The sequence below is a fragment of the Colossoma macropomum genome, unplaced genomic scaffold (genome assembly GCF_904425465.1).
Source record: "Colossoma macropomum unplaced genomic scaffold, Colossoma_macropomum, whole genome shotgun sequence".
Lineage (NCBI taxonomy): Eukaryota > Metazoa > Chordata > Actinopteri > Characiformes > Serrasalmidae > Colossoma > Colossoma macropomum.
In genome coordinates, this window is record NW_023494790.1 from 37,024,156 (window position 1) to 37,036,924 (window position 12,769).

At 42.9% G+C, this 12,769-nt stretch overlaps 1 protein-coding gene across 2 annotated transcripts in view; it reads left to right on the forward strand.

The window, feature by feature from the left end:
- Nucleotides 1-4,569: 4,569 nt before the first annotated feature.
- kansl1a (KAT8 regulatory NSL complex subunit 1a) overlaps nt 4,570-12,769 on the forward strand; it is a 36,953-nt gene continuing 28,753 nt past the window's right edge. For both annotated transcript variants that reach the window (XM_036573279.1, XM_036573280.1), the window contains exons 1-2: nt 4,570-5,048; nt 10,496-11,857. In XM_036573279.1, coding sequence (XP_036429172.1) covers nt 10,563-11,857 — 1,295 coding nt within the window. In that variant the 5' untranslated portion in view covers nt 4,570-5,048; nt 10,496-10,562. The remainder of the gene's footprint in view (nt 5,049-10,495; nt 11,858-12,769) is intronic.

The window sequence follows — 12,769 nt, forward strand, 5'->3', positions numbered from 1 at the left end:
GGGCCCAAGCACCGCAGAGGAGACTGAGTGAGCAGATGAAGTTTGTCAGCTGGACGAACGAGTCTGTTACAGGGTGTCAGGTGGCATATGCAGACAGCGCTGTGTGTGCAGGACACATACAGAGCGCCGGTGTGTGTGTATGAAGTGTGTGAGCTGGAAGAAATGCTTCAGGACAGTCAGTGTAACCGCCCTGCTGCCTGCCCCCCCCAACACAATGACAGACGTGGCGTGTACGCTGCGCTGGGGATTTCACCGAGGACGACACGCAGGCTTAACGTGTCCTGACATAAACTTTATGAGCTGTCAGATTGAGACAGGCTGCTGGTGTTTGTGCGCTGAGTGAAGCCCAAAGGCTCTCGGCTCCCGTAGAAGATAAAACACCTACAGTCTCTCTTTATTGTGTGGCTCTTCGGAGTTGGAGGTGACATTTTGTTCGGCCTGTTTGAGTCACTTTTTCACCCAGTGGGAGAGTCTAAAGCCACACTCACAGTACACATTTGCAGTTTGTGTTAACTTGCGAAATGGTTGTGATCAAGGCAGGTTTATGAGCAGTCTGGCCACTTCTTATTTTCCTTGTTATATTAAAAACAGGACTGCAAAACAGCAGAGGGCGCCCACGAGTGAGTCCTCAATGAATGGCGGTGAATGGTGCTAAACGGCTAAAAATGAAAAGTTTAAATAGTTTCTAATCACTGAACCAGAACCAAAAACTCATTCATTTTGGACTTGCTCGGGAGCGCCCTCTAGCGTTTGAGAAACCCAGAAGTTCTCTGATGGAGGCTGGTCCAGAAGATTGCCGACAAAAAATCCTTCTTGTTGGGGTTGTTAGAGAGCTAGCTAGCTCACTAGCCATAAACACAACAACATGAAAATGACCAGAATTATATCAGATAATTATGCTCAAAGGAGAATAGCGGCAGCTCATTGATCTGTGACAAAAAAAATGTAGATATCTGACACGGTTGGTGGCAGTGGGGTGACTGTGTGGCTAAAACAACCATTAGCAAGCAAGCTAACTTGCCTACATTAAACAGTAAAAACACAAAAGTGAACACAATTACATAGAACAGTTGTACTCTCTACAGTATAGTAAAGACTGTTCTGGAACAAAAAAAGTGTAGATAACTGCTGTAGTTGGTGGTGTGCAGCTGCAGTTAGCCAAGGAGCTAACACAGTTGTTACAAGCTGGCTAACTTGTCTACCACAAACAGTAAAATCACAGAAGTATAGACAGAAATACAGTCCCTGGGACTGACTGTGTATCATGCAGTCTCTCTTTCATGTGTTTATTTGTAGTCAGGGGGGACTACATGGTAATAGATTTGTGTTTAACCCCTTAAATGGCCAGGGCGCATTCAATTACATCCTTCAGTACCACTTTAGAATAAGATTACCCTTATAAAGCATTTATACATGATTTAATATTAGTTTGTTAATGGTTATTAATTAGGTCATACACACTTTAAATACCATTAATAAGCAGTTATAAGACATAAAGCAAAATAAGATCAGTAAACATAAAAATCTGGGGTTTAACAGTATAAATGAATGTGGGTTAACCATTAGGCAAACAGGTCACTGTTGCCCCTTTTATTTATGTGTTTTAACTGCTCTTAGGTCTTAATGACCTAATTTATAATCACTAATAAACTAATTTTCAACCATTCATGAACACTTTATAAGGGTAATCTTGTTTTAAACTGGTACCCACACTATAACCTAAGAATAGCTCAGCCAGTTTGCACTAAAATCCCTGTAGTTACTGAATAATAAGCCTTAGTATGTAATCAGCCCGGGACTTTAAGGGGTTAAACCCTGCTATGATTAGCATTCCCTCCATTTAGGATATTCAGTTATATTCTGCTATGAGAAGAGCTGCCAATTCAGAGGTCAGAACAGCTGAAGCGGAACAACAAAGTCAGGACTGCACAGTGTTTTGGCTCAGATTTCTATATCTACTGTGTTTCTAGGGAGAAATGCACACTGTTCTTTACACAGTTAGTTAGTAAGCCTCAGTATGTAATAAGCCTGGATTTCAAGGGTTAGCCAAAGTGGTGTTGAACACGCCCCCAAGTCCGGCCTACGGCCTGTTCAGCCAATGGAAAGTGGAGAAGCAGCAGGGTCCGCCCACCCAGTCTCCATGGTAACACATTCTGCATTACATGTGGTTTAAGTTGTGATTAAACTGGAGTAAGGACAAATGAGGCTTCTACAAAAAAAAGCCTTAAGAAAATGCACTAGATTCCCACATTCCTCTTCAGGGGTTCTTAAGTAAAGAAAATGGTTCTATACAGAACCATAAACACTCAAAGTTCTCTTTGCATGATTTAAGGGTTCTTTGATCATGACAGGGTTCTTCAGATTGATGGAGAACGTGATGTAGGTCTGCTATTGTTACGATTCTAAGCTTGTTACGATAGCAGACCTACATCACGTTCTCCATCGATCTGAACCCTTTTTGGTGCTGTATAGAACCATTTTCTTGGTTAAAAGGTTTTTACGGTTCTTCAGATTGATGGAGAACATGTTATTTTTGAAAATGGTTCTACATAGCACCAAAAAGGGTTCTTCTTATTGTTACACTCTTTATAAAGACGATTCAGCAAGGGTTCTGTAGTAGGGGTTCTTTGCATGGTGAAATGGTTCTTCAGATTGATGTGTATGTTGTAGTGTTGTATATAGTTCTATGTAGAACCTTTGTGGAAATGGTTCTACATAGCACCAAAAAGGGTTTTTTCTATTGTTACACTCGTAAAAAATGTGGTTCTTCAATGGTTCTTTAGTAGAGAGAATTGTTCTGTTCAGAACCATGAGTTCTATATTAAACCATTTCATGCTTAACTGGTTCTTTGCATGGTGAAATTGTTCTCCAGATTGATCGAGAATGTGTTGTATATGGTTCAATATAGAACCTTTGTTAAAATGGTTGGTTCTACATACTTAAAATCGATGGTTCTTTAGTAAAGAAAATGGTTCTATATAGAACCATAAACACTCAAAGTTCTCTTTGCATGATTAAAGGGTTCTTTGCATCATGACTGGGTTCTTCAGATCGATGGAGAACGTGATGTAGGTCTGCTATTGTAACAAGTTTGGAATCGTAAAAATAGGAGAACCCTTTTTGGTGCTATATAGAACCATTTTCTTTACTAAAGAACCCTTGAAGAACAAATTGTAAAATAAAGAAATGCGGTGAAGAATTAAAGATGCTGCACTCGTTCTTGGTCATTACTGAAATGCAAGAACATTTGTGGCCTTGATCCATGTTGGGGGGCTTCAAGGGTTCTGTAATAGATGGAATGGCTCTGGTTGGAACCATAAGTTCTAAATAAAACCAGTTTATGCTTAAATGGTTCTTTGCATGATGAAATGGTTCCTCAGATTGATGGAGAATGTGCTCTTTTTGAAAATGGTTCTATACAGCACCAAAAAGGGTTCTTCTTATTGTTACACTCTTTATAAAAATGATTCTTCAAGGATTCTTTAGTAGGGGTTCTAGTAGAGTTCTATATTAAACCAGTTCATGCTTAAGTGGTTCTTTGTGTGGTAAAGGGTTCTTCAGATTGATGGAGAATGTGTTGTATATGGTTCAATACAGAACCTTTTTGAAAATGATGGTTCTTCAAGGGTTCTTTAGTAAGGAAAATGGTTCTATATGGAATCATGAACACTCTAAGAACCCTTTATATGATTAAAGGGTTCTTTGCATTGTCAAAAGGTTATTCAGATTGATGGAGAATGTGCTGTAGATGGTTCTATATATAACTTTTTTCAAAAGGGTTCTATATAACACCAAAAAGTATTCTTCTTATTGTTACATTTTTTATAAAGATGATTCTTCAAGGGTTCTTTAGTAGGGGTTCTTCGCATGGTGAATTGGTTCTTCAGATTGATGTATATGTGTACAGTGTTGTATGTAATTCTAGGCAGAACCTTCTTGAAAATGGCTCTATATAGCACCAAAATGTTTTATGTTGTTCTTCAATGGTTCTTCAGTGGAGGGAATGGTTCTGTTTAGAACCATGTGTCCTATATCGAACCATTCCAAGCTTAAGTGGTTCCTTGCATGGTATGAAAACGGTTCTTCAGACTGATGGACAATGTGCTGTATATGGTTCATATGGAACCTTTGTGAAAATGATGGTACTTCAAGGGTTCTTTAGTAAAGAAGATGGTTCTATATAGATATATCACTCAAGGAACCCTTTGCACGATTAAAGGGTTTCTTTGCATCATGACAAGGTTCTTCAGACTGACGGCAGATGTGCTGTAGACGGTTCTACATAGGACCTTTTTGAAAAAGGTTCTCCTATTGTTATGATGTCAGGCTTGTTACGGTAGAAGAACCCTTTTCGGTGCTATACAGAACCATTTTCGAACGGAACACATTCTCCATCAATCTGAAGAGGTTCTAAACGGAACCACTGCCTTTATTAAAGAACCCTGGGTAGGATATGTGAGAAGTGTGAATGAGCGACCCCCAGTGGTCCCTCGACGCAGCGCGCGGCCGCCGCAGCGCCCTCACACGGCCGTGGCGGGAAGCGCGCGCGGGCTCCGCGCGGCTCTGCCTTCTCGCTCACTTGGGCGCTCTGACTGCGAACTGCTGGAGCCAAAGCTGAGGGAGACGGACGAGCCGCCATCTTCCGTGCGTTTCTCCCTCCAACGATGAGAAAACTACGCCGAGCCCGGCGGCCCGTGCCACCTCAGTTACAGTTATAACCCCGTGTAGTGAAGCTACTCGCAGCCGAGACCTAAAAAAGATCGATGTTGATGGAAAAGTGCGCTGTTTTTGTTGTCCTTAATCTACCGAGCGGCCACAGCAGCGCGGTGTGAGTCGGCTTGCGCCCATTTTCGCGATTACGGACCGAAACCGAGCGGACTCCCGGGTGAGAGCGGCGTCTGTCCGCGGCGGAGGCGATGGGAAGGCCCGAGGAGCCCATTTGTCCCGTTCAGTAGTTGTTTTTCGGTATTAAAAGCGAACATATTTGACCGAATCGTGTGAGGAGCCGTTGCTGAAATTCCCCCGGACAGCGCGCGGCCGTCACGTGGTAAGGTTCCTCCTTTTCTTTGTGTAGTAGCTAGCTTAGAGGAGCGGGCTAACGTTACATAAACCAGGAAAAAATGCACTTTTAACACACAAAAACACACTCCGGAACACCGTGGCGGCACTTTTGGTGATACTGAGGCCTAATCACGTGCTTCTTTTTTATTTTAGTCTAACTTAAAGTCTGTTTTGGGGTGTAGATTTTAATCGTTTTTAATCTTACAGGCTAAGCGGGAGCGGACTGACAGCGTTGGCCGTTAGGTTATATAAATCATTTCAACTCCGAATCAAAGGTGGTTTCTGTCAGTTATCCGCTCACACAAAAGCCTAAAACGGGGTTAAATCGGGTTTTATAGTGAAGTGAAGTGGGTTAAACAAGTCGAGCACTTGTTTGCTCCCATTCGCTAGGTTCTTATTTGAATTTCCCCGTTCCACCTTAAATGGTGCAGCAGTTACGTTCTGGCGCCAGAGGCCCGAGGCGCCAGAATGGAACTGCTGCAACATTTAAGGTGGAACGGGGAAATTCGAATAAAAAGCAGACTTCAGCTCCGGTCTAGTTTGTCAATTTGGGGTTTTTTTTGGCGAAAACAGGCTATTTTAAGAATATTTTACGATTCTGTAGAAGCCGAATTGCACAGTTTTATATTTTTACAGAAATAGGAGCTAGTTAATGAGGAAAACTTGGCGCAAGTTTAAGGGGAGCTCCACCTATTTTCTAGAATTTGCACGGTTCAGTCCTCGAGGGTCATTTGGAGTGGTTTGGTATGAAATGGTTCGTTGTAGAAACTCAGATTTCCTTACACTGGTGGTGATAGGAACCAGGGTTCACTATGTCTACAGCACAAATATAACCTAAGCTAGCTGTTTTATTTGTTAACGTTATGTAAAACCACCCGTGAACCTACACGTGTGTTCTGAGTGTTTATATGAGATGTTGATGATGGCATCAATGGATTAAAATAAATGTACTCAAATACATTTTAAGCCAAAACTTTATCACAAAACGATCAGGCAGTGAATTCATAACCCTTTCATGTGGTAACTTTCCGTGAGGGAGCTTTTAGAGGTTGACGTCTGGTTCCTATCACCACTACTGTGAACAATTCTGACTCATATCTCTAGAGGTATCTCTAGAACAGAGCTTTTCACACCAAACCACTCTGAATGACTTTGTTTACATCTTAATCACCTAATTATGTAGGGATTTTGAAAAATGGTGGCGTTCCCCTTTAAGGCTAGCGCTTTCTTTCAATAGGCTTGTGAGCGCCTCGCCTTGGGTTGGGCTCAATAATGCTGCAGACCAGTAACCTTATTAGATAACATTAGCGAATTGTTTTGGTTCTAGCTTCGTTTAATCTTTATTTTTCTGCCTAATGAACGAGTTTAAATGCTGATGTGTTGGGAAAGACTGTATTTATAAGCTTTATTCGCGGTCTTCACGTTACACTGAGCACATTTTTATCGCCTGGTGAGGCGGAAATGATGAGGAAATACTGACTGGCTAACCTGCTTGTCCATATTTCGTCTTATTTTATATTTTGTACGTGCTTGCTCACTTAAAACGAAACACCCTTTGCATGATCAGCCTTCAGGTTTGACAAATAACCTGATATTCCCTCCTACATATGTATCCATGTTTATATATATGGATAATGTGATGAGTAGCTGAAAGGGAAACTCCACTCACTTTTCAAAAATTCTGCATAATTAAATGGTTAAGATGTAAACAAAGCCGTTCAGAGTGGTTTGGTGTGAAATGCTCAGAATTGTTCACAGTGGTGGTGATGGGAACCAGACGTCCACCTCTAAGAGGCATTGTTTTACAATAGTTTTATGATGAAGTTGTGTTTGAATCCATTTATTTTAGTCCATTCATGGCGGAGGGGTACATGCAGGGCGCTGTGAGGCAAAATACTCCACAAAGAAAGCTTAATTTTTCAGATTTTCAGATTGTACAATCATCAACAATCCATATAAAAGCTCAGGAGACTCCTGTAGGTTCACTGGGGTTTTGGATAGTAAATAAAATGTCTATATTTGTGTTGTAGTCATGGCGACCCCTGGTTCCTGTCACCACCACTGTAAAGACATCTGAACCATTTCACACCAAACCACTCTGAATCACTCTGTTTACATCTCACACACTCAGTTATGAAGACATTTTCTAAAATTGGTGGAATCGCCCTTTAAGCTTGCTGCTCTGCTAACGTGGACAGATATGAGTTGGCCGTTGCGTAAGTAATTCTAATGAAACACCACATAGAGGCCCAGTGTAATAAACCAACACTTACGTTAGCCGCCATAACGTCACTTATCAGTGTGATCGTTGCTGTTCAGTTTTAACTTATACAGAGTGGACTGGATCACTGTGACCTAAACAGCAGGTGGTGTTTCAAGATGTTTTGATCAATAAATTTTGTTCTCACAGTGTATTTACTTACTTATTTATAGTACTTGATAAATTGTTTGCCTGAGATTTGGTCACCATGTTTCAGATGCAGGGGTTCTGAATGTTCACTCTGTGTTTCACTGCTTTCTCAGTCGTTTTACAGTCAAACGCAGCTCTGACAGCTCTGCAGCCGCTCACGTTGAACATCTTAAGTGTTTATTTTAAGGTAAATTCTTAAGGAATGCATTTAAAGCTTTAGATTTAACTGGGAAAATAAACTTATAGAGTCTAAAACTCACTTCACAGTTATGATTCACTTTCCACTTGAATGTTATCAGAATTTTACACTCAATTCTTCTCAGTCGTTTATGTGAAACATTGTTGGTATTTCACTGACGTTCCATATAAACTCAGGAGACTCCTGTAGGTTCACTGGTGGTTTTGGATAGTAAATAAAATGTCTATATTTGTGTTGTAGTCATGGCGACCCCTGGTTCCTGTCACCACCACTGTAAAGACATCTGAGCCATTTCACACCAAACCACTCTGAATCACTCTGTTTACATCTCACACACTCAGTTATGCGGATATTTTGTAAAATTGGTGGAATCGCCCTTTAAGCTAGCTGCTCTGCTAACGTGGACAGATGTGAGTTGGCCGTTGCGTAAGTAAATCTAATGAAACACCACATAGAGGCCCAGTGTAATAAACCAGTAGTAGTTCTGATAAGTTGTGAGTTGTGATTGTGATCTTTTGAACACAGACCTGCTGCTGCTTCAGCTCTCGGTGTAGTTACGGTTTTAGGTTGAGCCGGTTTCTCGTCCTGTTTCTTGTCAGCTCTTGTTAAACATTAACTGACTTTGTCTTTGTGTTTGCTTCTCTGACATATTAACCTAGTTACTAGTTGGGTTTCGTAGCCCAGTGACTGATATGGACAAAAATGCCTTATCATGGTTATATGGCTTCGTATCGAGATTGTGATACATGAAAAACAGGTGGATTAAACCCTTAGGATTTTTTACTGTTAAATGTACTACTATTATTTTTCCTTTTTTTTTAAGCATTTCATATGTTTTTCCTATCTAATTATTTCAGTCTCTGATTTATTATTATTTGTTATTTATTATTTTAAGTTATTTTAACAGTATAATATCAGTTTATTCTGATTAGAGTTTTTTACTATGTTATTTACTATTAATGTATTATTTATATGATTAATGTACTGTTATGATTGTTCTTTTCCCCCTTTTTTTAGCATTTCATGTGCTTTTCCTATCTAATTATTTCAGTCTCTGATTTCTGTGTTGGCTAATCTTCATTGTAAATGAGTGTCAATGTGCTCTGAGTTTGATTTGTCGTCTGAGCAATTAAATTTTAGTGATTTGTTGCCTTATTATTTCAGGATTTGTTTTTATATTGCATCAATGTCCGTATCACAAAAACCACTGCTTTGACAGTGATTAATAAATGATGTATCATGCAGCCTTTTATTGTAGTTTGTGGTTGACTGGTGCAAAAAACATGGTTTTAATGCTGTGTTGGATTTGGGGTGAGGGGTGAGGGGTGGTTACTGTGCTATTGTCATCGTCCAGAATCCATATGGCATTGTTTTGGGTGTTTTTTGTGAAAATACAGTTTGTTTTCAAATATAAGAACAATAGTTTCAAGTTTCTTATATAACAATAAAGCACAATACAAAATCTTAATAGCTCTCTTTCTATAACAGGTTTCATTTGCCTTGGTTATTGAACAGTTGATGGATACAGGCTGCCTTGTCTGCGCGTAGCCGAGCACAGATTGTCTGTCTCAGACACCTAAAGGCATACCCCTAATTCCACTGCCACAGATGGTCTGCTAAAGAGGAGGAGGAGGGGAGGAAGAGGGGACGGTCGGCGCTTATATAAGCATGAATGGAGTGGGATTTTCCCTCCTAAATGACCACAGTAGTGGTCACTTGTGTGCCAGCGGATGAGCCCCCACACTACCCCCCACCCTCAAGCCTTTGTTGAGGTCACTGAAGCCTCATTCTGTCCACCAGTCCAAGTCAAGCAGAAGGTGAAGGGCAGCTGAGCTTGTTATCTTAGATGTGAACTGATAAGTCTCAACTCACTTTATGACTTACGGCTCTGCATGGTTTCCTGAGGTTGTTCTAATTTTATTTGGGCTGTATAAGCTTTCAGATAACCACTTAAGCCTCAATTGTTGTGCTAACGAGGTTGTTTTAGATCATCTTCACGAGCGCTGCTCAAGATGCTAACGCGAAGGTCAACTCATCTGGAATTTGCAGATGTCCTTAACTCGCTTGCGTTGACTGAGAGATAGGCAGAGAACCCCAAGCAAGTTAAGGACATCGACAGCTCAGTGCTGAATCACAACGTTATTCATGGTTCTCTTCAAGGAAGCCTCTCATGGCGGTCGGTTTCATGTCGTATCTGGTTTGGCGTAATTAGTATGTGTGTGTGTTCACTTTCACGTTTTGTAGATCTCCTTGATTTTCTCTGATTATCATATGTAAATTTTTTACTGTCCTTCAAACGCACACCTGTAAACCCAGTCTTGTAAGCGTCCTGCACATGCTGTAAAATTTACAGCCCCTGTATTTTGTGCAAGTGGTTTGTCTGTCTGTCCGTCTGACTGTTTATCTGTCTGTCTAAATACAGGGGTAGTAAAAAGTGCATGTTGTGTGGCACAAAGTTTCCCGGGAAAAAGGGTGTTTCAGGAAGAAGTTGGCTGTGCAAGCTATGAATCTGTTTATTTGTTTTTGGATATATGCAACTATCAGTCTAATTATTTATCTGACTGTTCATATAGAGTTTAATTCTGAGCCGCTCCCTTTTCTGAATGCCAGCAATCTCATCTCACTTTTATTACTAGACTAGTTCATTTTTTTTTATTTATTTAATTTCTGGTTTTGCTTCTTGAAGTTTTTTATCAGCGTCACTGATGCCTTATAGTTTTACTAACGAGGCTCTGAAGTGTTTGGTCTTCACTGTAGATTTAGAGTCTAAATAAAGCTTCATTCTGAACCGAATTGATTAAAATGTCCTTTCTCATTATCTCAGGCTCTGTAGGTGGGCCGGCGTTCCGGAGAGGAGGAGCAGGCTGCCGTTGCCCTTCCCCCGGCCCTGCATGGCTGCGATGGCGCCCGCTCTAACCGACGCCCCAGCCGAAGCCCGCCACATCCGCCTCAAGCTGGCTGCCGCCTCCTCCGGCCTCTCCCCTGGCAGCGCAGAGAACAACGGCAACACCACTAACCTCCTCCTGTCCTCCTCCGTCTCCTCACCCACCGCCACCGCTAACGGCAAGCGCCGTCTGCCCCCGGACCCCGAAGACGGCTGCCGGAGCTGCTGCTGCAACGGCAAGGGCCAGCCGCAGGAGCCCTTGAGCCTGGGCAAGCTGCAGCCGCTGGTGGCCTCCTACCTGTGCTCGGATGTGGCGCCCGTGGCGAAGGAGTCTCTGAAGGTGCAGGGCGTCCTGAAGAGCCACGGCCTGCTGAACGGCTCACTGTTCAACGGCAACGAGGGCGGGGATTTCCTGCTGCGCAAGGCGCTGAGTGGAGGAGGACAGGTGAAGGGCTTCGTCAACGGAGGAGGAGCTGTAGGAGCAGGGGGATCCGCCATGGTTCCTGTTAACGGCCTGGCCAAGAAAGTGGCCGTGCCCAGCACAGCATTGCCGGAGAAAGGCTGTGTTGCCACGGTGAACGGCGATAACGCCAAACCTTTGGCCAGCGGCGAAGCTTTGTTACCCCTGTCCTCGAAGTCTGGAGGCGTCGTGCCGTTGATTTCTGCGCCGAGAGGAGACGCTAAACACCACAGAGAGTCGGCTGATGTTTTTAGTCGAGCACAAGAGGAAACGGGTCTCTCGCCTGCAAGCGCGGAGGTCAAATCAGAAACAGATTGTGCGCCCCCTAGTGGCTGGTTGCATTCTTCCAAAGCTGCGGCGTTAACGGAAACGAACAGTGACGGTGCTGACCCCCAGACTTTCCCAGCCCCTCGCTGCCCTTCCCCCACCTCCTCCCTCAACCTGGAGGCTCTCCTGCAGGAGCGGGCCCAGCAGAGCCGGCGCCGGCACACGGACATCTCGGGGCGTCTGCAGCGCCTCTGCAAGAGGCTGCAGGTGGTGCAGGCCAAGCAGGTGGAGCGCCACGTCCGACAGCAGCTCTCAGGCTTTCTGGACCGAGCTCTGACCCAGAGCTCCGCCTTCAGCCACAGAGACGACCTGCACGCGGACACTCTGGGCGACTTCCTGAAGGGAGGCTCCGTCCCCTCCGAGCTGGAGAAGCTTCATCTGAGCGGCAGCACAAACCTGCGAACGGCGGAGATGCAGTTCGACTCAGATGCCACGGAGAGCAGCTCGGGGGGCGAGAGCGACGTGGAGGAAGAGGAGCTCTCGAGGGTGGACATCGAGCAGCGGCATGTCAAGCTGTAAGTACTGTTGTTGTGTGATTAGGCTCAGACAGTTATGTGATTAGTTGGGATTTTTGTTGAGCCAAAAGACACAAATAAAAGAAGAATAAATAGAATAAAAGAAGAGCTGATAAACCAAATAATCCTGTGTGAGTAGAGAAGAACATCACAGAACATGTGAATGGGGTGAGGTAATTCTAGAACAGCCGAAATTAGTGAAGCAACAAAATGAAAATTCAAAACTGAAACAGAAATTCAGGACATTCAAAGCAGAAGATCCATAAACGAGCTATTAATAATTAAAAGCAAGTTACATTAAAAAAAGTACTAAAATTAGTGCAGTATTAGTGCAGCGTCCTCAACAACAGAGAACATTTAGTCATCCAAGGCATTAATTTTTTTTGTTATTATTGTTTAATTATAATGGCCAAAAAAAATACATTTTCAAACATTTTCTGAAGCGAAAATTTGGTGCATCCATAGTGTGAACGATGGAGAACATTCTAGAACAGTGCAAACAGGGGAAAGGAACGTTCTAGAACAGTGTGAACGAGAGCAAACACTCTAGAACAGTTTCGATCGGTGAGAACCGTGTGAATGACCTCTGTCGCACAGGTCTGACACACCATCCCATCGTCTGGGTTTGTTGTTTTGCTGTCTGTGTGCTCCATCCTGTCTAGAGGCTTATAGACATCCCATAATTACTGCACAATAATGTTTCAGATGGTCATCTTAAAATTATTCACACAGTCTGAAGCATAATTTAGCAACACTCACTGCCACCTACATCTCCAGCCTGTTAGCAGAGTGCAGTGTTTTGGAGGAGCACTCTGGGCTTCAGATCATCCAGGCAGAGATATTTATAAGCAGAAGGATGACGGCGCTGCACTCAGGCAGCACCTGTGGTTTTCACTACAGCCTTGCAGAGGG